At 33.0% G+C, this 26,255-nt stretch overlaps 2 protein-coding genes across 2 annotated transcripts; both read left to right on the forward strand.

The window, feature by feature from the left end:
* Window positions 1-6,441: 6,441 nt before the first annotated feature.
* LOC133334662 (dnaJ homolog subfamily C member 7) lies at window positions 6,442-9,919 on the forward strand (the record flags this gene model as incomplete). The annotated part of the gene is made up of 3 exons (XM_061542994.1): window positions 6,442-6,897; window positions 6,959-7,803; window positions 9,786-9,919. Coding segments are annotated over 3 exons (1,390 nt in total), but the record flags the coding sequence as incomplete, so codon positions are not given.
* A 6,556-nt stretch (window positions 9,920-16,475) lies between these two features.
* Window positions 16,476-19,219, forward strand: LOC133334663 (angiopoietin-related protein 2-like). Its single transcript, XM_061542995.1, has 4 exons — window positions 16,476-16,526; window positions 18,169-18,275; window positions 18,357-18,998; window positions 19,078-19,219. The coding sequence occupies exons 1-4, from the start codon at window positions 16,476-16,478 to the stop codon at window positions 19,217-19,219; spliced, it is 942 nt and encodes a 313-aa protein (XP_061398979.1).
* Window positions 19,220-26,255: the final 7,036 nt, after the last annotated feature.

A 26,255-nucleotide genomic window follows, 5' to 3' on the forward strand; every position in this document is an offset into this window, starting at 1 on the left:
GTATGCTCACGATGAATCGCCCCAAAACGCGTTAAATAAAGTAAAGCATCATTTAGAGAATGTAGATCAATTTTATTCCAATTGGGGTATTTCTATTAACCCTTCCAAAACCGAGGCCATTTGTATACGAAATGCGTCTGGGAAATGTAGAAAATTTGTAGTTCCAGAAAGTAAAAACCTCAAACTGATTTTTAATGGGGTTGAAATTCCAATAGGAACTACTATGAAATACTTAGGAATTACTTTTAATAATCTACTAAAATTTAATAATCATGCTAGGCAAGGTTTGGCGAAAGCATATAGAGTAATAGGATCGTTTTCTAGAATTTTAGTAAATAAAGATCTACCAACAAAAACTAAGTTACTTTTATACAAAACCAGTATCCGACCAGTATTACTGTATGCTTTTCCAATATGGTTTAGCATATCCCCTGTAGTGATCAGTGAAATGGAAATTTTAGAGCGAAAGGTTTTACGACACAGTATTGGTTTTTTTTTTTTTTTTTTTTTTTTTTTTTTAAAAAATTTATTTTTTTTTTTTTGCAAAAAAAAAAAAAATTTTTTTAACCAAACATTTTTTTTTTTTTTTTTTTTTGTTTTGTTATTTAGTTTGTAAGCATAATTGAGATTTCAACACTCATAAAATTGTATTCCCGGGAGCAAGGAATTTTAACCAATATTATGTATTAATTATATTTCCTCAACTTCTGTCTAAGTATGGCACTGAATACAAATGTTATTGTAAATTTAGACAATACATTATAGTCTTAAGTATTACTTGCTGTTATTCACACTCTTTATTATTATAACGTTTTGAAAATAAGGCTCAATAAATTAAACTTAAACTTAAACACCTCTTCCTTACTTTTTTCGAATATTCAGTACAATCCTTCTATTTACTTGTCCAGATTACCTTCACGGTAGGTTGTGTTGAGATTTTCGGATTATACTCTACTCGAAAACACCCAAAAAATTATGTTTTCGGTCCATTTCATCCCAAAATTTTAATCTGATCATCACCGAAAATTGTAGGCGTTGTTCTTGACCATAACTGGAACTTTATGAAAAATGTCAAAGCGTAAGCACCTGTAAATATTTGACTGTAACTCCCACATCTGAGTAGATACATCACTATATTTGGTATCAATTTAAAGGAAAACCACTCCTCTTGGATATGCTATCAACTCCTGGGGTCTACATCCTCCAGGAGTAAATATATATGCCATAGAATACAAATTTTGTCATTTTTCACACAAAAGTCAGGGTCCATTTGACCCGCTAAATATTGACCGATCTTTATCAAAACATGCATGCTTATTCTCTGGCCCGATCCCATTCTCCATGCAAAAATTCGCGGTGTTTGGGCCATAATTGCGGCCTCTGGAGCGACCAGAAAAACCGACAAAAATTTAGTATTTGGTCCATTTCATCCCCTAAATATTAACCGATCTTTTCCAAAAACAATAGGGGTCTTCATTGGCCAGAACCCATCCTACATGCAAAATTTCGTGAAGATTGGTCCATAACTGTGGCCTGTATCGTGTTTACAAATTATAATGGACAGACGGACGGACGGACACACATGTCTAGATCGACTCAGCTAGTCGAGATATGACGATCGGTATACTTAAAAAGAAGGTGGGTCTAATGGTCGTTGAAAATATATTTTTAAAAAATCCACGCCTTGGTCTAATGGTCGTTGAAAAAATATTTTTAAAAAATCCACGCCTTGGTCTAATGGTCGTTGAAAAAATATTTTTAAAAAATCCACGCCTTGGTCTAATGGTCGTTGAAAAAATATTTTTAAAAAATCCACGCCTTGGTCTAATGGTCGTTGAAAAAATATTTTTAAAAAATCCAAAATCCACGCCTTGGTCTAATGGCCCTTGAAAAACTATTTTTAAAAAATCCACGCCTTGGTCTAATGGCCCTTGAAAAACTATTTTTAAAAAATCCACGCCTTGGTCTAATGGCCCTTGAAAAACTATTTTTAAAAAATCCACGCCTTGGTCTAATGGCCCTTGAAAAACTATTTTTAAAAAATGGTCTAATGGCCCTTGAAAAACTATTTTTAAAAAATCCACGCCTTGGTCTAATGGCCCTTGAAAAACTATTTTTAAAAAATCCACGCCTTGGTCTAATGGCCCTTGAAAAACTATTTTTAAAAAATCCACGCCTTGGTCTAATGGCCCTTGAAAAACTATTTTTAAATAACCCACGCCTTGGACTATTGGCCCTTGAAAAAATATTTTTAAAAAATCCACGCCTTGGTCTAATGGACGTTGAAAAAATATTTTTAAAAAATCCACGCCTTGGTCTAATGGATGTTGAAAAAATATTTTTAAAAAATCCACGCCTTGGTCTAATGGTCCTTGAAAAAATATTTTTAAAAAAATCCAGGTCTTGTTATGGTCGTTGAAAAATATTTTTGAAAAATCCTTGAAGAACTATTTTGAAAATATCCAGGTTTGGAAAAATAGATCTTTGATTTTCCCATCCTTGCATTCATCACACAACCCATATTTCGAATCCAAAGATAAAGTGCAGAACTTTTGAGTTTTAAAAGTTTTTTTCTCACATTTCATGGCCCATTTAGATTTCAATTTTAATGCTTTTATCCTTTTAAATAAGTCAATTCTTAAAAGGCAATTGAAAAAATGCATTTGCACAGAAACGCACACACACACACATCTGCATCCCCATACCGCCTATAAAAATTCTCAATTGCAACTAAATAGCAGCTGAGCAATGCCACTTGTTGTTACTTCCATTTCGATGTACGGATGCAACTTTCCTTTTTAAAGTGTTCATAAATTATTTATGACAACAATTTTGAACGAAAGCAAGCAATCGGCATCGTTATCCTTTTCATCAGCAGCACATCAGAAAGATGTGGCCCTTTAGGCGGATGTAATGTTGCACAGACACCTATGGAGGAGAACTATTACAAGTGGTTTGATGATGGCGAGGATGATGATGATCGGCGGGGGGATGTGGAGTTTTTACACCCAGTTACTACTGACACACAGGCTGGGCTGGCAGGCAGGCAGACAGATTAGATTCTAACATTGCATTCAACAACAGCAACAAAAACAAAAAACAGGACGAATTTAAAATGACATGCAATAAAGCTGTAAGGATACACAGCCTGTTATATATCTCTCTTTATATCCTTTTGAATGAATGGATTTGAAAAGTTTGCCTGATTGGTAAGCTGCTGGTCTGTGTGTGGTATCAGTGTGTGTGTGTGGGTACGTGTGTGCGTTTGTTGTGGTTTTTGTGTCTGTCTCCTCGTCTGTGTGATATGTTTTCCGTTTTTTTTTTCTAATCTTCCGCTCTCTCTATTCATGTGAAATTTATTTTGTGGGTGCTGGAGGGATGGATGGATGCATGGAGGGACGTGGATGAGTTGAAAATGTTGCTGGAATTGAAATGTTGTTAGTGTTTTGCTTGTTTTTTTCCGAAATACTTTGTTGTTGTTAAAAAACAACATCATCAACAACAACAAATAGAAAATAACTACATTGTGTCAGTTTTGATAAGCATTTTCATTCGTCATCATCAAAAGTTAAGTCAGGTGGTTCGTAGTTGAGAGCTGGATGCTGCCCGCTTTTTTTGGTCGGGATATCATCATCTTTACGCTGGGCGGCGGGTGCTGTGCGGTATTGGTTGGTTGGCGGTCGCTGTGTCGTCGTCGTTTTTGTCGGTGTCATTGTTATGGTTCAGTGGCGCTTTACTTTTAACTTTTCTGGTTCGTTTCTATTCCGTTTGCTTTATGTGTCAGTTGGAAAAAGTTTCTGTTTCATTTTTTTTGGGGTTAGATGATGTCTTCTTGTAGTTAGATTTTCATTTTCGGTTATTTTTGGGAGATTTTAGGGCGAATTACAAGTTGAGTTGTAAACGAAATCGAATCAAATATCTATGATGGTAGTTGCAGAATGCAACTGGTAAGGGAAATGACAAGAATTTTTGTATTCCTTTAAAAAAATATTTCTAAAAAAATACGCGCCTATTTGGTAGACCTTTAAAAACTTTTCGATAATACTTCGAAATATATTTAAAAACAAAATCTATTTTTAGAGTTCATTGGAATATATATTTTTAAAAGTCCTAGAAGGTTAGGTTAGGTTTGGGGATGTGCAGTCACTTATGTGGCTGCAGCACTCTGAGACCGGTTAGGTACGTTGTGATCATCCACAAGAAGAGATACTGTGAAGAGAAGAGACAAAGACAGATCTGTAGGGGAGAGAACATTAGGGAAATAAAGGAGAGTTGAGAAGCTTACATAAATAAATGAAAGAGGAATGAAGGTTGATGGCTCTGGGAGTCAGACAGAATATGTGTTACATGTCAAGGTTGTATGTTCCTAACCACTTTAGGTTTCTAATAATGCTGTAGATTAGAGCAGGTTCGGTTGTTGAGAAGAAGCTGAGACTCGGTAGAAAATGAGCACCCACTAGTCTGTGCCGGCTGTAAGCCAGGGCAGGGCAATGACACAGGAAATGCTTGATTGTCTCCGTCTCCTCCTCGTCAACACAGAGTCTACAGTAATCAATTGCATCAAAATCCGATTTACTAGTAAAAGACCTGATATTGCAGTGACCAGTGATGATTCCTGTCATCACTCTAATTTCAGCTTTCCTCAGGTTCAACAGTGAGTGCGTTCTTTTGGTAGACAGAGTCGGCCAAATGGATCTTGACACGTTGTACCTAGGTTCGTTGTGCCAAAGTTCACAGGATCTTTCGTCAAAGAATGCCCCAAATTTCCGATAAAAAAGATATATGGGTGGTTTGATTGAGTCATCAGTTTCTAGATCGATGGATTGAAATCCTCGTCTAGCTAGTTCGTCCGCTCTTTCATTACACAAGGTGTCACAATGTCCTGGTAACCAACACAACCGATAGCTATAAGTAAGTTCTTCCAGACCAGCTCTACACTTGAGGACGGCTTCGGATTTGATATAACAAGATTTGATGTCTTTACTGCTCGACTGAACGCTTGACAAAGATAGTCACCGGTTCAACGACCTCTGCATCCAGACTTTTTATCAATTCCGCTGCCTTCCAGATCGCGAAGATTTCAGCTTGGAAAACACTACAGTTGCAATCCAGCTTTTAGGTTAACTCAAGGTCCAGCCTTTCACAGTAGACGCCTGCCCCTGTACCTTCTTCCATCTTGGATCCGTCTGTATAGAAGGCCAGACCATCCAGAGGAGGGTTACTTCGTTTCCTGTCGTCTCTACTAGGAATAACGACATCTACATCAAATCTACGTCAAATCTCAGGATTGGTGCTATATAATCGCTTAGTTTAGCGCGTTGGTCCAATGCCATACCTGGTTCATTCAAAATACTACCATGCCCAAAGGTACAGTTCCGCCAGAGTTTTTGTTCATGCAGCCTTAGGGCGCTGCGCACGGCCTGACATTTAATGCTGAGGCCCAGAGGCTTGAAGTACAGCATTTCGTTCAGAGCTGCTTATGGCGTACTCCTTCTGGCTCCTGTAACTAAAATCGCGGCGGCTCTTTGTACCTTGTCTAATTTACTGGATGTCGACTTGAGGCGCAAACAGTTCCGCCAAACAAGAGAACCATAGGACAAGATGGGCCTCACCACAGTGTTATACAGTCAGTGTATAGTCGATGGTTTTAGCCCCCAGCTTTTCCCAATGCAGCTCTTGCTTGTATAGAGTGCAATCATCCCTCTCTTCGCCCGTTCCTCAACGTTCCTTTTCCATCGTAGTTGACAGTCCAGGATTGTGCCGAGGGACTTTGCCTCGGGAGATAGATGAAGTTGCACTCCATTCAGTGTTGGTGGAGCAAAAAATGCCGAGCTTACGCTTCCTAGTGAACATTACCAGTTCTGTCTTCGTTGGATTTACCCCAAGGCCATTTGCCCTGGCCCAGCGCGACAGCGTCAATAAGGCTCTTTGCATAAGCTACGAGATTGTATACGGAAATTTTCCGGAAATCAATATCACCACGTCGTCCGCATAGGCTACAACTTTGATACCTTTCCAATTCCGTCAGTATAATTTTAATTACCAATAGCCACAGTAACGGCGAAAGCACCGCTCCCTGAGGTGTCCCTCTAGTTACCGTTTTCCTGATTTTTGTATCATCCACACTTGAATTTATAATTATGCTGTTAAGCATTTTATCTATCCAATATGTAAGGGTATCAGGAATGCCAACTTCTTTAAGTGAGTGGTATATGGATTCAAGTTTAACGTTGTTAAAGGCTCCCTCTATATATAAGAAGGCGGTCAGCGTAAAATTTGAATATAGCCTTCGTGTAATGCAGATTCCACAGACTTGCCCTTTATGTATGCGTGTTGCTAAGAGAGGTGTATATTAAAAAATATTATATAGAATATCTCAATATTTTTTAACCAAATTAATTTTTTACTAATTTTTTAATTTGATTTCTTTTTTTTTAATTCTAGCATTGCTGAAGAAAAGAAAAAACTTGGCAACGACGATTACAAGGCACAAAACTATCAATCAGCTTTGAAATTCTATTCCGATGCCATTTCACTATGTCCCGACTGTCCAACATATTATGCCAATCGTTCGGCATGCTACATGATGCTGTCGAATTATACGAATGCCCTGAACGATGCACGGACAGCGGCACGTTTAGATCCGGCATTCGAAAAGGCCTATGTGCGTATTGCGAAATGTTGTGTTGCAAAGGGTGATATTATCGGTGCTGAACAGGCTATTAAGAAAATCGAAGAACTGGATCCACAGAGCAATTCGGTGAATGCGGAAAAACAGGCCACACAACAGCTCCGGCAATTGGAACAGACCGTACAATCGAATTATGACGCCAAAGCCTATCGCAATGTAGTTTTCTATTTGGATTCGGCCATTAAATTGGCACCAGCCTGTTACAGGTGAGTGGGAATTTGAATTCCTGATGATAATTTTATTAAAATTGTTTATTTTTTCCTGCAGATACCGCTTGCTCAAAGGTGAATGTTTGGCATTGTTGGGCCGCTGCGATGAAGCCGTTGATATTGCCATTAGTGTCATGAAACTGGACAGTACCTCGGCTGATGCCATTTATGTACGCGGTCTCTGCTTCTACTATACGGATAATCTGGAAAAGGGTATCAAACATTTCGAATTGGCCTTGCAACTCGATCCGGATCACAAAAAAGCCAAAGAAATGCGCACCAAAAGTAAAACCCTTAAAGATATGAAAGAAAACGGCAATGTCCTCTTCAAAACGGGACGTTATCGTGAAGCTCAATCCGTTTACACCGAAGCCTTAAAAATCGATGAACTGAACAAGGATATTAATTCGAAACTTTTATATAATCGTGCTTTAGTCCATTCCAAATTGAATAATTTACGTGATGCGGTAGCGGATTGCACCCGCGTCCTCGAGATCAATGATAAATATTTGAAGGCATTGCTGTTGCGTGCCCGCTGCTACAATGATCTGGAAAAATTCGAAGAGTGTGTCAATGATTATGAGGCTGCTGTACAGCTACAGAAAACACCAGAAATTAAGAAACTTTTACGTGATGCTAAATTTGCATTGAAAAAATCAAAACGTAAGGATTACTATAAGATATTGGGTGTATCACGTAATGCCGGCGAAGATGAAATTAAGAAGGCATACCGTAAGAAAGCTTTGGTCCATCATCCAGATCGTCATGCGAACAGTTCACCGGAAGAGCGTAAAGAGCAAGAATTGAAATTTAAGGAAATTGGTGAAGCCTATGCGATTCTATCGGATCCTAGGAAAAAGATGCGTTACGATAGTGGTCAAGATATGGAGGAACATGATCAAGGTGAGTGAGAGGAAGGATGTAATTGATTAAGAAGATCTGTAGAACTTTTCAATGGAGACCATTCGATATTCTATAAGAAAAACTTTTGGGATTTCTCCCTGAAGTCTTTTTGGTCTCCTAGGACAAGAGATTTTGGTCTCCTTAAAGATACATTTTTGGGTTTCATGAGAAGACCTTAAATACTTCTATGAGAATACTTTTTAGTCTTCTGTGAGAAGACCTATTGGTATTTTTCTCATAGATAACCTTTTGGTCTTCTATGAGAATACCTTTTGGTCTTTTAGGAGAAGACCTTTTGATCTTCTTTCAGAAGACCTTTTGGTCTTCTATGGGAAACCCTTTGGCTATGAGAAGACCTTTTGGTCTTCTATGATAAGACCTTTTTGGCCGTCTATGAGAAGAGCTTTTGGTCTTATATGAGAAGACCTTTTTATCTTCTATAAGAAGACCTTTTGGTCTCCTATGAAAAGACCTTTTGGTATTCTATAAGAATACCTTTTGGTCTTCTATAAGAAGAACTTTTGGGCTTCTATAAGAGCTTTTGGGCTTCTGTGAGAAGAACTTTTGGGCTTCTATTAAAAGACTTTTAGGTCTTCTATGAAAAGAATTTTTGGTCTTCTATGAGAAGACTTTTTGGTCTTCTATGAGAAGATTTTTTGCCCTCTTTGAGAAGATGTTTTGATCTTCTATGAGAATACTTTTCGGTCCTCTTTGGTCTTCTATCTGAAGACATTTTAGTCTTCTATGAGAAGACCCTTTTGTTATTCTGTGAGAAGAACTTTTTGTCTTTTGTGAGAAAACCTTTTGTCTTATATGAAAAGATTTTTTGGTCCTCTTTGAGAAGAACTTTTTGTCTTCTATGCGAATAACTTTTTGTCTTTTGTGAGAAAACCTTTAGCTCTCTTTGAGAAGACCTTTTGGTCTTCCATGAGAAAACCTTTTGGGCTTCTATAAAAAGACATTTTGGTCTTCCATAAGAAGAACTTTTGGTCTTCCATAAGAAGACCTTTTGGTCTTCTATAAGAAGATCTTTTGGTCTAACATAGCCTTTGGCCTACTATGAGAACACTTTTTGGTCTTCTATGAGAAAATCTTTTGAGGCGACCATTTTGACCGACTTTTATTAGAGGACTTCTAGAGGTTCTATGAGAAGACATTTTGGTCTCCTACGAGAGGACTTTTTGAGACATTTTGGTCCTCCATAAGATGGCCTTCAATAAGAAGACCTCTTTGACTTCCATAAAATGTTTTCAATTATGGGAGCTTTCAGTCTTTTATTAAAAGACGGCATTTTGGTTATTTATGAGAATAGCTCAGCTAAAATAAATCCTATTGTCTCCCATGAGTCTTCTACGAATCAAAGAATCCTCTGTCCTCTTTAAGAAAGACCTTTTGGTCCACTATGAGAAGAGTCTTCTTAGTATTATATAAGAAAACCCCTAGAAATAACTTTAGTCTTCTATGAGAAGACCCTTTGGTCTTCAAGAATTCCTTATGGCCCTTCTTTTATGAAAAATCTCTAGAAATTCTATGAGAAGACCTTTTGGCATTCTATTAGAAGGCGTTTCGTTCCTCTATGAATAGAACCTTATGGTCTCGTATAAGGAACCTTTTGATCTTCCATAAAAATACTTTTTGAGCCGTCTTGGCAGTCATGTAGGATTCCTATATGATGACAATTTGGTCTTCGTAAAGAACACTTGGTCTTCTATGAGAAAACTTTTCTTCCTTTATAAGAAGACCTGTTGGTCCTCTCAATGATGACCTTTTGGTCTTCGATAAAAACAATGGCGAGACCTTTTGGTTCTCTATTCGAAAACCTGTTGGTCTTCTATATGAATGAAAATACCATTCGCTAAGAATAATTGTTGTCGATAAGAAGATATTTTGGTTCCCTATAATAAGTCCTCTAATTATTAATCCCCATTTTTTATTTCTATTTTAATAACCCTTTGTCTCCATTTTCTTTTTGTCTCTTCCAGCTGACATTGATCCATCACATGTATTCCGGCACTTCTTCCAATTCGGTGGTGGCCCAGCTGGTCAATCATCGTTTAATTTTGAATTTTAAAAGCGGATGAAAAAACTCAAACGAAGAATGTTGCGTTTTTTGTAAAACCAAGCCCAAGACTCAAAAACACAGCCAATAACTACCAACACCACCACCACAACTATAAGAAAAAGAAAATATATTTTCTTTATAAATACACAAAATACATACCCACACACACACACACATACATCATAATCATTTGGAAGCCCTGCCGCCGCAGAGTCAGTCAGTCAGCCAACCATATGGTCAAGTCATTGTTCTACTACATGAAAATATCATTGCGAAACGCAACAAAAACAACAGATGATAATGATGAGAATACACACCCCGTATACTTTGCAAACAGGAAATACTTAAGGATATGTGGAATAATTTTGCATGGACATTATTCTCAACTATAGAACAACAACAACAAAAATACAATACAATAAAACAAAACAAAACAAGAAACAGAATTAAATTTTATAGATTTAATAATTAATAAAAAATAAAACAAAATAATAAATAAATAAAATAATAATTATTATTATTTAATGAAAAAAAAAAACAAACAAAATTACAAATGAATTCATCAATATTCCAACAATTGCCACAAGATGTTGAAAAAGGAAAGAAACAAAATGGAGGGAATTAAACACAACTTGAAGTATACTGTGTGAGAAAGAAAATGTAAAAGGTTTATTTTGTATTTGTTACTTTAAGTAATTGTTTATTTGTTATTGTTTTTCGTATAGCAAAAAAATAACAAGAACAACTAGTTCTTAAAGAATGCTTTAACGTTGATGTTTACTTACATGGTCTCAATTTCATATTTTCCTCTTGTACAAATTTAAAGTAATATTTTAAATTATATACCACAAAAATAAAAACAAATTTTATTGAAATTTGAAAACTAAAATTTGTTGTTATGTTAATGAGAATACAACAAAAGAATATAAATTCTTAATTTATATATTAGAAGCCAGCAAATATTGGAAACATTTTTATATTTCCCAGAAAATCCAAATTCTCTTCTTCAGAAGAACATTTGAAACATAATATTTAATTTTTAAATACATAATTAGAAAAGGTCATTTTGAATGGAAAATGTGGCTAAGGTGAATGTTTTATAAAAAAAAATGTCAGTGGCTAAGCAATTTGTTTGGAGAAAATTTTCTGATTCCAAAATGTTCCTGGAAGTATTTTTTCTATAAAAAGTCCTCAGACACGGAGGCAGACATTTCCAGGTAAACAGTCCTAAGAAGAATACATACATTATATTATGCAATACGCAATTGCCTAAAAATATTATTCCCTTTAAACTGAAAATATTGTTTTTAAAGAAAAAAAATGTCAGGGGCTATGGAATATTGTTTTCCTTAAAGAAAATCCTCAATGACTATTGTATTTTTTCTAAAAAACAAAATCTATAGGCTGAGGTAAATTTATTTCTAGAAAAAAAAAACAAAAGCCATTAATGAAATTGTTTTCTATTTATACAAATACCTCAGCTACAGGGTTGAGTTTTTATAGAACAAAGCTGTATAGAATATTTTTTTATAGTTGTGTACTTTTTTAGAGTTAAAGAATTCTTCCGTGGATTTGGAAGATTTTGTTTCCCAGTACATGAGGAAGGCTATACAAAAATTCGCAGTAGCTAATAAACATATTTCTATAAAAAATGTCCTTATTGACTGAAGAAAACTCTATGGAAAAATAAATCTCCGTGAATGAGGTAGGCCTATTGACAAAATCCCCTGACTATGTGGAAGGTTTTTTTTTCTAAATATTTATGAAAATGCATCATCAGATTAGCAGAGCTTTCATATAGAAAAAATACCCCAGCCGTTTAATAGTGTAGTTTCTTCTTTCACTAAAAATTTCTTATAATTCGGTGTGATGTCCTTTTCATATCCTTAAGAAGACCTTAAAATATACCATCAAGTATTAATTAGAAAAAGTCATTTTGAATGGAAAATGTGGCTAAGGTGAATGTTTTATAAAAAAAATTGTCAGTGGCTAAGCAATTTGTTTGGAGAAAATTTTCTGATTCCGAAAAAAGTTCCTGGAAGTATTTTTTCTATAAAAAGTCCTCAGACACGGAGGCAGACATTTCCAAGTAAACAGTCCTAAGAAGAATACATACATTATATTATGCAATACGCAATTGCCTAAAAATATTATTCCCTTTAAACTGAAAATATTGTTTTTAAAGAAAAAAAATGTCAGGGGCTATGGAATATTGTTTTCCTTAAAGAAAATCCTCAATGACTGTGGATGTATTTTTTCTAAAAAAAACAAAATCTATAGGCTGAGGTAAATTTATTTCTAGAGAAAAAAAAAACAAAAGCCATTAATGAAATTGTTTTCTATTTATACAAATATCAGCTACAGGGTTGAGTTTTTATAGAACAAAGATGTATAGAATATTTTTTATAGTTATGTACTTTCTTCCGTGGATTTGGAAGATTTTGTTTCCCAGTACATGAGGAAGGCTATACAAAAATTCGCAGTAGCTAATAAACATATTGGTATTAAAAATGTCCTTATAGACTGAAGAAAACTCTATGGAAAAATAAATCTCCGTGAATGAGGTAGGCCTATTGACAAGGAAGGTTTTTTTTTTCTAAATATTTATGAAAATGCATCATCAGATTAGCAGAGCTTTCATATAGAAAAAATACCCCAGCCGTTTAATAGTGTAGTTTCTTCTTTCACTAAAAATTTCTTATAATTCGGTGTGATGTCCTTTTCATATTTTTAAGAAGACCTTAAAATATACCATCAAGTATTCCATATGCGATCTTCATATATTCAATACAAGAAAATAACACGATATTCTATTCTTCGTGCCTTTTGGAATACCATGCCTTTATGGTATTCTATTCTTAGTGCGTTTTAATAGATTATTAAAATCCATAAATAGCCGGATATGTAATTTTTAAAAAAAAAATTGTATTATATTTCGAAAATATAGGTAAACGTTGATTGTTTTGTTACTTGTAAAAGTATTTTTTCAAGAAGGTCTATGTTTTTATGGGAATACCTTTTTGTCTTCTATGAGAGGACTTTTTGATTTTCTGTGACGAGATATCATGGTCCCCATAAGATTACCTTTTCGTCTTCAATAAAAATACCTTTTGAACTTCGATAAAATGTCTTCAATGATAGGATCTTTCTTTTTTATGAGAACACCACTATTATGAGAAATCATTTTGTCTTCCTTGTGACGTCATTTTGGTCTTCTACGAATCCAGAAATCCTTTGTCTTCTACGAGAAGACTTATTTTTATTAGAAGCCATGCAAATTTTATTTAAATTTTTAATAGTTGTGAATTATGAAGATTTTCTTTCAATAAATTATTTTAACGATTTCAGGAAGGATGAATTCGTCATAGATATTTTTAATAGACTCTGATTTTAATTAATAGGTTCGTCATGGTTCTAAAAGGCGTGGATTCTCTTTAGGAAGTTTTTAGTCAAGGTTTTATATGTAAATATGCAAGAATTTCTTATCAGAGTAAAAAAACTACGGAATTTTATTCTTTTTGAGGATTTTTCAAAGCTTTATTAGAGATGGAATCTTTAAGGATTTTTTAAACATCAATATGACCTCCAAAATTTCTAAAACACATTTTAATGAAAAACTTCAAATCTTCTTCGTTATTTTTAGAAAGAAATTTCAACACTTTTAGAAGACATCTTCATGGAATAATTAGATTTTCGAAAAGGGAAAATTATAAATCGTTATTAAGAAAATCGTTCGTTCAATTTTATACAAAATCCTCATAGAATAATAATAATTTTCAGAAAGGGTAAATTTAAAGAAAATTTTAAGTAAAATTTTAACACTTTCAAATTAATCCGCATTTTACAATTCTAGGGGATATTGATCTTCCGGCTAAAAATTTAATTTAAAAGCCATGGATGCTCTTGGTGCTAGGAAGTTTTTTTCTTTACCAAAGTTTTAAAAAAATTCGATTCATTAAAGATTATTTTTACAATCAATATGAACTCCACATTTTCTAGAAGTAATTCAAATATGCCTAGAGACAGCATAGTTTTCTCTAACAGGAATTTTTAATTTAGTGAAGTCTTCGAAATTACCCTTTCTTCCTCATAAAATACTTTATTTTCCAAAAAGGGCAAGAAGAAAATATTCAATACTTCAAATCTTTTACTAAAAATTCAATTTTCTACAAAACCGTTCTTCAAAATAGTTTAGAAATTATTGAACATTATCTTTTTTCATTGTTTTCTTTCGAAAATTTGAATAACCCACTGTTTTCAAGTTCCAGTGGACAATGATCCCTCCAATGTCCTCCGGTACTTCTTTGGTGGATGAAGTTTTAATAGCAGTGCATTCAATAAGGAATCTATTTTATAAAGACAGTAATTGAAAAAGACTTTTCTACTGAAAGAAAAAATCCTTCGCCAAGACCTTCAAATCTTCTACACGAAGAACTTTAAATTATAGAAGAGACAACATAGTCTTCTTCAGAAGTATCTTCGAGTTTAAAAACAAACATTAAATCTTCTATAGGAACACTCTCCTTCATTGTATCAAATATATTCCGAGAATATTGAGATGTTCAAAAGGGTGCAAAGTAAAAAGTCTCATTATGTGTTATTTCAAATGTAAATAAATGCCTTTTTCTAATCCCAGTGTACGTTCCACACCTATTTATATTCCATAAAAATCCACGCCTATTTCTAGGCCTGAAAAATCCACGCCTTTATCTAGTCCTTAAAAATCCATGCCTATTGTTAGACCTGAAAATTTCACTCCTATTTCTAGGCCTTACAAATCCAGGCCTTAAAATTCCTATCCCAATTTTAGGCCTTAAAAATCCACGCCTATTTTTACCAGTCTAATCCGGCACTTCTTCTTAGACTTAGTAAGTAAAGAAGGCTCTTCCTATAGAAAATAAATTCCACCTCTGTTGAAGAAGATGTTATTTTTCCCTAGAAAAAAAAATTGTTGGTGGTGGAAGTTTTTTTTTCATAAATAAAATTCAGTAAGCCGACAAGGAGAGTTTTAACCCGCTTACTATAGAAAAAAATCATCAGGAATGAATGATTATCAACTTGCATTCTTAAGGATTTTTCATCGATCGGTGGATTTTTTAAAGGTATATTTTTCCAAGGCTTCGATAGGGGTGGATTTTTTTACGGAATATTTTTCAAGGCTTCGATAGATGCTAAACATTTCGAGGAATGAAATAGAAAAAAACATCTGGGGTTTTGGAAAACGTTTCCTTCAATTTCAGTGCACGGATACAAATTAAATCACCGTGTGGATTCCTTACGGATTTTTTTCAACGGGGACTACTTTCACAGGCTTTAATAGCCGGAGATTTTAAAAGCTTTTATTTGCCTTTTGTTTCCAGCTTATAAAATGCGTAGAGTAACGGCATTTGTGTATCCAGTCGCAGATTTTTCCAAGGCTTTATTAGACTCTGATTACTTCTGACTCGGAAAAATCTTACCGAATCGGCTGTAATCTATAGTATATATTAGGCGTATGGATATATAGGTATTTTGATTTTGTCCAGCTCTGATTTGGGATTTCCAAAATCCCGGTTGTTGTAAAAAAATAATATAAAATTTAAAACATATTACAGGCCATTAGTAAACATCGTTTTAAAGCTCGATTTTTTTTTATTTTTTGTTTCTAAAAAATATATTACAATATTTGCTATATAATTCATTTCAATATAAGATTTCTTACCATATTGATTTTATGCTTTATTCTCTAATATAATTTTTATCATTTTTGTTCAATGGGATAGAATTCGATTAGTCAAATACTATTCATTACATCCAATCTATAGCCAACATAGGTCGACAACAATTTTAACTCAAAACAGAAAATTTCCTATCTCTCGATTCTAAAACTATACTATATAAGTACGCTTTGTTCCAAACACACACAAAATAATATATTTTTTTATTTTTAATCTCTTGAATTACAAAACAACAATTTCAACACTTGTATAAAAAATGCAATAACTATATTATTATTATTTTTTGGAATTAAAAACAAATATAAAAACTAAAACTTAAAAAAAAATAATAGAATTTTTCAAAAGAATATTAGCAACCAACCAACTTAGTCATTTATATAAACAATAATAACAACAACAACAACTAACTATTCAATAGTTATGGTTTTAAGAGGTATAATTAATTAATTATTACATATATTATATGCAACTACTTTTCAGAAAGAAAGAAGAGAAAAAAATTGAAATGAAATTGTAAAACCAACCAACCAGCAAACCTAAAACAGCCGCAAATAAAGTTATACAAATTTATTGTGGTGAATTGAAAACAGATTTTGGAATATTATTTTCTACCGAAAGGTGAGCTTCTGGAATGGTATTTAACCCCCATATAGATTTTAGATTTTTCGAAATAGATTGTTTGTTTTTTATTCAAAATTCTAATCCAAAATTGTTGCATCCATTAAAAATTACTGTGAATATATTCAAAACATATTCAAATTAATGTTCAAGTTCAAAATTTAGCATAGGTTCTAAATTGCGAATTCTAAATATAATTTGAATTTCGATCATAAATATCCAAAATAAGAGAATCTCAAGTTCAGTTCAGTTTCGAGAATTGGCAAGTAAACGAAATGGAGATTTTCAACATTGTTTTGGTGTTCGGCTGCTTAATTTGTTTTGGGGTAAGTCTATCCGAAATAAAAATGATCTTTCAATACTTTCACAGGCGTGGATTTTTTAAAGGAATATTTTTTCCAGGCTTCCATAGGCGTGGATTTTTAAAGGGATATTTTTTCAAAACCTTGATAGGTCTGGATTTTTTAAAGGAATATTTTTTCAACGCTTCCATAGGCGTGGATTTTTTAAAGGAATATTTTTTCAAGGCCTTGATAGGCGTGGATTTTTTAAAGGAATATTTTTTCAAGGCCTTGATAGGCGTGGATTTTTTAAAGGAATATTTTTTCAAGGCCTTGATAGGCGTGGATTTTTTAAAGGAATATTTTTTCAAGGCCTTGATAGGCGTGGATTTTTTAAAGGAATATTTTTTCAAGGCCTTGATAGGCGTGGATTTTTTAAAGGAATATTTTTTCAAGGCCTTGATAGGCGTGGATTTTTTAAAGGAATATTTTTTCAAGGCCTTGATAGGCGTGGATTTTTTAAAGGAATATTTTTTCAAGGCCTTGATAGGCGTGGATTTTTTAAAGGAATATTTTTTCAAGGCCTTGATAGGCGTGGATTTTTTAAAGGAATATTTTTTCAAGGCTTCCATAGGCGTGAATTTTTTAAAGGAATATTTTTTCAGGGCTTTCATAGGCGTGGATTTTTTAAAGGAATATTTTTTCAGGGCTTCCATAGGCGTGGATTTTTTAAAATAATATTTTTCAATGCTTCCATAGGCGTGGATTTTTTAATGGAATATTTTTTCAGGCCTTCCATAGGCGTGGATTTTTAAAGGAATACTTTTTCCAGGCTTCCATAGGCGTGGATTTTTTAAAGGAATATTTTTTCAAGGCTTCCATAGGCGTGGAATTTTTAAAGGAATATTTTTCCAAGGCTTCCATAGGCGTGGATTTTTTAAAGGAATATTTTTTTCAAGGCTTCCATAGGCGTGGAATTTTTAAAGGAATATTTTTTCAAGGCTTCCATAGGCGTGGCTTTTTCAAAAGAATATTTTTTCAAGGCTTCCATAGGCGTGGCTTTTTCAAAAGAATATTTTTTCAAGGCTTCCATAGGCGTGGCTTTTTCAAAAGAATATTTTTTCAAGGCTTCCATAGGCGTGGATTTTTTAAAATAATATTTTTTAAGGCTTCCATAGGCGTGGATTTTTTAAAATAATATTTTTTAAGGCTTCCATAGGCGTGGATTTTTTAAAATAATATTTTTCAAGGCTTCCATAGGCGTGGATTTTTTAAAATAATATTTTTCAAGGCTTCCATAGGCGTGGATTTTTTAAAATAATATTTTTCAAGGCTTCCATAGGCGTGGATTTTTTAAAATAATATTTTTCAAGGCTTCCATAGGCGTGGATTTTTTAAAATAATATTTTTCAAGGCTTCCATAGGCGTGGATTTTTTAAAATAATATTTTTCAAGGCTTCCATAGGCGTGGATTTTTTAAAATAATATTTTTCAAGGCTTCCATAGGCGTGGATTTTTTAAAATAATATTTTTCAAGGCTTCCATAGGCGTGGATTTTTTAAAATAATATTTTTCAAGGCTTCCATAGGCGTGGATTTTTTAAAGGAATATTTTGTCAAGGCTCCGATAGGCGTGGATTTTTTAAAGGAATATTTTTAAACGCCTTAATTCTTCTTTTTTGTTCTAGAATTCCGAAGATCTGCAGCCTGAAGATAATTATGCAAAATTGTCAATGGAAGTTGAAAGTCTAAAACAATCACTTGATATGCTGAAACAGAAAGTGGATGGCGGATTGTAAGTATTTTGAAGTATAGTATATTTTGAAAATATATCGGATTATAATATTTTTATATTCTTCTATTTTTGTTTTTATAGACACCCTCCCGTATCACCATCTCAAAAATATGCCGAACGAGAAAAATATCGCAATCAAAGTAAACCAATTTTTGATGCTCGAGTAGATGAACTGCCAATGGAATGCCGTAGCCATCCAGCACCCTCCAACTGTGCCATGGCCACAGCTTGCACTGAAACCAGTGGCTATTATAATATAACCATTGCCCGTTATCGGAATCACACATTTCAAGCATTTTGTGATTATCGCACCAAGGGAGGTGATTGGTTACATATTTTACAACGCCTCGATGGTTCGGAAAATTTCAATCGCCCCTGGGAGGATTATGTGAATGGTTTTGGCTACGTGGATGGTGAATATTGGATTGGTTTGGAAAATCTTTACGCTCTGACCAATTACGATGGACCCCAGGAACTATATGTGTATATGCATAATTTTAGTGGCTCAATGCGTTATGCACGCTATGATCATTTTGTCATCGGCAGCTCGGAGGAGAAATATAAATTAAAGCTGTTGGGTAAATACACCGGTAATGCTGGTGATAGTTTGTCGTATTCGATGGGTGCGGCATTCAGCACCCACGATCAGGATAACGATAATCATACACAAAATTGTGCTGCCGTACATAAGGGTGGTTGGTGGTATAAGAGCTGTGCTCGAGCGTAAGTTTTAATGCAATTGTTTTTTAATGATTTTATATATGTATTGGAATTGAAGTTTATTTTTGTTTCGTATTTTCAGTGTTCCCACGGGATATTATCACCAGGGCAAATACAAAGGAGAATATGCTGATGGCATCTATTGGAGAGATTGGCTAGAGTTGTGGAACTCGATGAAATATGTGGTCATGATGATAAGACGTCAGCGTATTTTTGTGGATTAGAAGATCAATTTTCATTGAATGATATTTTAAAATTCTTAATAAAATAATATTTTTGAAGCCTTTCTTCAAAAATTCCACGCCTATTAGAGCCTTGAGCAAATATTCCTTTAAAAAATCCACGCCTATTAGAGCCTTGAGCAAATATTCCTTTAAAAAATCCACGCCTATTAGAGCCTTGAGCAAATATTCCTTTAAAAAATCCACGCCTATTAGAGCCTTGAGCAAATATTCCTTTAAAAAATCCACGCCTATTAGAGCCTTGAGCAAATATTCCTTTAAAAAATCCACGCCTATTAGAGCCTTGAGCAAATATTCCTTTAAAAAATCCACGCCTATTAGAGCCTTGAGCAAATATTCCTTTAAAAAATCCACGCCTATTAGAGCCTTGAGCAAATATTCCTTTAAAAAATCCACGCCTATTAGAGCCTTGAGCAAATATTCCTTTAAAAAATCCACGCCTATTAGAGCCTTGAGCAAATATTCCTTTAAAAAATCCACGCCTATTAGAGCCTTGAGCAAATATTCCTTTAAAAAATCCACGCCTATGGAAGCCTTGAAAAAATATTCCTTTAAAAAATCCACGCCTATTAGAGCCTTGAAAAAATATTCCTTTAAAAAATCCACGCCCATGGAAGCCTTGAAAAAATATTCCTTTAAAAAATCCACCTATTAGAGCCTTGAAAAAATATTCCTTTAAAAAATCCACGCCTATTAGAGCCATGAAAAAATATTCCTTTAAAAAATCCACGCCTATTAGAGCCTTGAAAAAATATTCCTTTAAAAAATCCACGCCTATTAGAGCCTTGAAAAAATATTCCTTTAAAAAATCCACGCCTATTAGAGCCTTGAAAAAATATTCCTTTAAAAAATCCACCTATTAGAGCCTTGAAAAAATATTCCTTTAAAAAACCCACGCCTATTAGAGCCTTGAAAAATATTCCTTTAAAAATCCACGCATATTAGAGCCTTGAAAAATATTCCTTTAAAAATCCACGCATATTAGAGCCTTGAAAAAATATTCCTTTAAAAAATCCACGCCTATTAGAGCCTTGAAAAAATCCACGCCTACTCTAGCCTTGAAAAATATTCCTTTAAAAAATCCACTCCTACTCTAGCCTTGAAAAATATTCCTTTAAAAAATCCACGCCTACTCTAGCCTTGAAAAATATTCCTTTAAAAAAATCCACGCCTATGGAAGCCTTTAAAAGATTCGCGCCTATTAGAGGAAAATGAGAGCAGTCAGAGTTTTTTAAAGAATGTTTCTTTACAGCTTTGTTGAGCAGTCATTGGGGATTTTTATAGAAATCCTCTACCTTCAAGGACTACCAAAGCAGTTATGTTTCTTTTTTTCAAATCTATTTCCTGATATGAGCCCCAACATGTTGCTCCGAATTTCGATCCTTTTACATGTTACGGAACTGAAAGCCCACAGTTTGCCAATGAGTTTATGTTTCTAACTACCCGTTCTGGATGCCTGGTTTGTTTAAACAGTTTGGGAAAGAAAATATCAACTACTAACTTTAAACCTGGCTTCATTCATAATTCATTCCTGTACCGTACTATTGTATTAAATTTAAATACTATTAAGTATAGTATGTAGCTCATTTTATTTCATTATGTTTTTGTGTTTATTGAGATAAAATAAATAAAGAGATTTTAAACACAAATACTAAAAAAAATGTTTTTTTATTTATTTATGGATGCCTATAAAAATCTGTTAGTGGGGGGCTTTCAATATTAGTCTCTTAGTAATATTAGCTGCTTAGTATTTAATTGCAAGACTGTAACGTCACATGTCTGTCTATCCTGGGCCCAATGAATTTTAAAATAGATTCCCAAAAAATTTGTGTATTTTTGGGCAAATTTCACAAAAATACCAGGCGCCCAGAATTCAGTAGCAAGTCGCCCGCCAAAAAATAAAAATTTCAAAATTTTTTGATCTGGCAACTCCCTACCAAAAATATGCAAAAAATTTGGCCTGGCAATACCCCACCCGCCAAAAAAAATTCGAGCGCCTAAAAGTATGCTACAATTTTTGTAATTTCCTAGTTTTTTATTTTTTGGCGGGCTACTTTCTATTTTATTCTGGGCGCCTGGTATTTTTGTGAAATTTGCCCAAAAAATGCACAAAACCAGATGAATGAAAATTGTGTGACGTCATCACATAACTATATGTGGCACGCGTAGGCGCATGTATACTTACCATATTTGATGAATCCGTAAATAAAAACAAACAATATTTTTTAGTGATTTTTTTATTTTTATTAAATATTCTTTGTAAAAAATATATACATAAATTTAAAAATATATATATAAAATATTAACTTAAATAAATAAGTTTCTTAACAACTTAAACTAAGTCGGTTCGTCTCCATGGTATTAAAATACTTCCTTGAAGAATTTTATAATTGAAAGAACCGGATAATTCCAAAAGATCATTATAGGCGGGCCTGCCATATTTCCAACATATTTGTAAATCGTTTTCGATTGTCATTTTACGGAAATCCGAGCATATACAAGTCCCAACACAACCTGGAAGGAATATTTTCAAGGCTTCAATAGGATTATTTTTTCAAGGCTTTGATAGGTGTGGATTTTTTAAAGGATTATTTTTTCAAAGCTTCCATACGCGTGGATTTTTTATAGGATTTTTTTTTCAAGGCTTTGACAGGCGTCGATTTTTTAAAGGATTATTTTTTCAAGGCTTTGATAGGCGTGGATTTTTTAAGGAATATTTTTCAAGGCTTCCATAGGGGTGGATATTTTAAAGAAATATTTTTTCAAGGCTAGAGTAGGCTTGGATTTTTTAAGGAATATTTTTCAAGGCTAGAATAGGCGTGGATTTTTTAAGGAATATTTTTCAAGCGTGGATTTTTTAAAGGTTGATTTTTTGAAGGCCTTAACAGGCGTGGATTTTTTAAAGGTAGATTTTTTCAAGGCCATAATAGGCGTGGATTTTTTAAAGGTAGATTTTTTCGAGGCTTTAATAGGCGTGGATTTTTTAAAGGTAGATTTTTTCAAGGCCTTAATAGGCGTGGATTTTTTAAAGGTAGATCTTTTCAAGGCCTTAATAGGCGTGGATTTTTTAAAGGTAGATCTTTTCAAGGCCTTAATAGGCGTGGATTTTTTAAAGGTAGATCTTTTCAAGGCCTTAATAGGCGTGGATTTTTTAAAGGTAGATCTTTTCAAGGCCTTAATAGGCGTGGATTTTTTCAAGGCCTTAATAGGCGTGGATTTTTTCAAGGCCTTAATAGACGTGGATTTTTTCAAGGCCTTAATAGACGTGGATTTTTTCAAGGCCTTAATAGACGTGGATTTTTTCAAGGCCTTAATAGGCGTGGATTTTTTCAAGACCTTAATAGGCGTGGATTTTTTCAAGGCCTTAATAGACGTGGATTTTTTCAAGGCCTTAATAGGCGTGGATTTTTTCAAGGCCTTAATAGGCGTGGATTTTTTCAAGGTCTTAATAGGCGAGGATTTTTTCAAGGCCTTAATAGGCGTGGATTTTTTCAAGGCCTTAATAGCCGTGGATTTTTTCAAGGCCTTAATAGGCGTGGATTTTTTCAAGGCCTTAATAGACGTGGATTTTTTCAAGGCCTTAATAGGCGTGGATTTTTTCAAGGCCTTAATAGGCGTGGATTTTTTCAAGGCCTAAAAATGGCATAAAATATTTTCCATCGAAAAGCTTTGTATGATTCAGCCATATTTGCTAATTTTTTTTTTTCGAAAAAATGACTTAGGTTCGCATTTTTCTTTGGAATTTTTACTTAACTAATTACAAAACTATAATTAATCAATGTCAGGTGCAATTGTTAACTGCTTCCACAATAGATAATTCTCAATACTGCTCCCATAGACATCAGAGCCTTGGTTAACATGGAGTTTAGTATATAAGGTAAGCAGTTTAGACGTTAAATTCAAATCACAAGTTAATCTTCTCTCAACATGAAATTCCTTGCAATCTTTTTCTTCTTTGCTTTGGTAGCCCTCTCTATGGGTCGGGTAAGAATACAATTTTTTGAAGTCCCTATTAAAAAGGATCATATCCGTAAATTAATTTTTTCTTCATTCTAGGCCCAGCCGGTTCCTGAAAATCCCGAAGCTCCTGATTCGAATGAACCTCAACCCCCAGTTGATGGAGAAAAGCCGGTGCGTTTTGGAGCAGAACCTTATCGTTCAGCCGATGGTACTTGGGGCATTAAATTTACTTTCTAAAATGGAATGATATGTTTTGAAATAAAAAAAGGAAATGTGTAAATAAATTTAGAAACAGCAAGAATTTTTGTGGTGGTTTTAATTTATTTCAAGGCTCTCATAGGCGTGAGTTTTTTAAAGGAATATTTTTTCAAGTCTTTAATAAGTGTGGGTTTTTTAAAGGAATATTTTTGCCAGTCTTCCATAGGCGTGGATTTTTAAAGGAATATTTTTTCAAGGCTCCGATAGGTGTGTATTTTTTAAAGGAATATTTTTTCAAGTCTTTGATAGGCGTGGATTTTTAAAGGAATATTTTTTCAAGTCTTTGATAGGCGTGGATTTTTAAAGGAATATTTTTTCAAGTCTTCCATAGGCGTGGATTTTTAAAGGAATATTTTTTCAAGGCTCCGATAGGTGTGTATTTTTTAAAGGAATATTTTTTCAAATCTTCCATAGGCGTGGATTTTTAAAGGAATATTTTTTCAAGTCTTCCATAGGCGTGGATTTTTAAAGGAATATTTTTTCAAGGCTCCGATAGGTGTGTATTTTTTAAAGGAATATTTTTTCAAATCTTCCATAGGCGTGGATTTTTAAAGGAATATTTTTTCAAGTCTTCCATAGGCGTGGATTTTTAAAGGAATATTTTTTCAAGTCTTCCATAGGCGTGGATTTTTAAAGGAATATTTTTTCAAGTCTTCCATAGGCGTGGATTTTTAAAGGAATATTTTTTCAAGGCTTTCATAGGCGTGGATTTTTTTAAGGAATATTTTTGCAAGTCTTCCATAGGCGTGGATTTTTAAAGGAATATTTTTTCAAGTGTTTGATAGGCGTGGATTTTTTAAGGAATATTTTTTCATATTACCGCACCCCATGAAATAAAACAATTCTCATTTTTAAATGTTTGTTTTTTTTATGTTCCACACACATAATAATTTTATTTAATATTTTATATAGATTTTTTTCATTATTTTCTTTTTTTTTTCATTTATTTTTTGTAGGTACACATTTATTTCAACGAATATCATCCAAATATTGGGTTTGTTTTTTGGTTTTGAATGGGGGGACAGAAAATTGTTCTGGGACAAAATAAAAAAGAAAAATAAAAATAAAAAATGTATAAAAAACATTTTTGTTTTTATTTTTTTTTTTAATAAATTCCATAGTTTTTTCTTCATTGGACTAAAAGTTTTATTTTGCTAACTATAGGGTTATTTTCTTGTAGGAGTTTTGGTTGATGTACATAATGGTGTTCTTTACAAGTTTGTTTTTTATATATACATTTTTTGATTACAAAAACAAAAAATCTTGGTCTATTGTTAAGAAATAAAACAAAAAGAAATGTCGAACGAAATAAATAAAAAATAATTATTTTTATATATGTTTGATTTTTCTTTAATGTTTAACATTATCTATTTTCATAACTTATTGGCTACCAAAATTAAATTTAAAATATAAATGTTGTATATTTTCTTTATATATAAAAACTTAATAATAAAAAATATATTGTTTTTCTATTATTTTCATAATAATAATAAAACAAATATTATTTTGAATAATAAAAACAATATTTCATTTTTTTAATTTTTAAAATAAAATTCTTATAGCTTAGTGTATTTTTTAGGGTTTCTTGTGGTATTTATATTTTCATTTTTTAATTGGTACATCTTAATTTTATTTACTTTTTGTTTTGATTTACATATTATGTCTACATCTATATTTATAAAAAAAATCCTGTTTAAAAAAGGTACATTGATATTTCTTCATTCGTCTCCTTCTCCACTTAATTTTAAATATATTTTTGTTGTTGTTGGATTTTTCTGGTTCATATTTTTTAGTTTGTTTTACAATTCAGCTTTTTTTGAAAGTTCAACAATTGAAATGTTTTACTTTAAAACGTTGTCACCCTCAATATTTGAAGTGAATAGGGAAATGTGGCGACTTTTTAATGAAATGTAATTTTATTACACTGCCATTATTTGTTTTTAACACATTTGTTGGTATCCATATATTTTTAAATATATATTTTTAATTATATATATTTAACGTTTTCGTAATATTTGTGGATCTGAGAAAAAGTGTTAGTTGTCCTCAAAAATCAACATATTCGATAGTAAAATTTGACTCAAAACAGTGAAAATGTAACTGTAACTTTATAGGTATTTAGTTAAAGATTTCAATATTGGCCTTTATTATTTATTTATTTTCTAATTAGAAAAATTGGTTTCGTAAAGAAGGGTTTTGTAATTTGATATTGTTGTTTTCCATTGGATGACAAATTTTCGTAACAGAAATTATCAATATTGATCCATTTATTAGGGTAGTCCCCATATAAAGGTATTCCACAATATACGGAATTGTGGGAATATTGAGCATGTTCTTAAACCAAATTGCTTGTAATTTTATGTTTCAGATTCTCAATGGGAATAACATCTCCCTACCAAAAAAATTGGTCTGAGTTTCGGCGTTTATAATTTTGAACATTTTTTTCCCAATTTAATATTTTAGATTCTCAATGAGAAAAACGTGTACCTATGTACCTTATTATCAATTTCGTTTAATTTTTCGGCACACTACATATAAATTTGCAGTATTTCTGAAACGTTTTTTAATCAGAATTTTCGACTTTAAGTATAGTTGGATCTAATCGGATTGTAAATCTTGCTAAAAAATAAAACAATATTGGTACACTTTTAAGTATATACCTCATCAACCCGCACTACTCGATTTCCGCCATTTTGAGGATTTTTACATATATTTCACCGGAATTGACTCTAAGTTTGTATTTGGGGTTCTCCTAATTAATATCGACATTCGTGTTGATATAGGTATAGTTGGCGTTTTG

The sequence above is a fragment of the Musca vetustissima genome, unplaced genomic scaffold (assembly GCF_032173495.1).
Source record: "Musca vetustissima isolate MV318-11 ecotype Yass unplaced genomic scaffold, APGP_CSIRO_Mvet_v1 utg43074, whole genome shotgun sequence".
In the NCBI taxonomy this organism is placed as follows: domain Eukaryota; kingdom Metazoa; phylum Arthropoda; class Insecta; order Diptera; family Muscidae; genus Musca; species Musca vetustissima.

Coding starts and splice junctions, on each gene's coding strand:
- LOC133334663 (XM_061542995.1), top strand. CDS start 16,476: ATGGAGATTTTCAACATTGTTTTGGTGTTCGGCTGCTTAATTTGTTTT. Junction 16,527..18,168: donor GCTGCTTAATTTGTTTTGGG/GTAAGTCTATCC, acceptor TTTTTGTTCTAG/AATTCCGAAGATCTGCAGCC. Junction 18,999..19,077: donor TATAAGAGCTGTGCTCGAGC/GTAAGTTTTAAT, acceptor TCGTATTTTCAG/TGTTCCCACGGGATATTATC.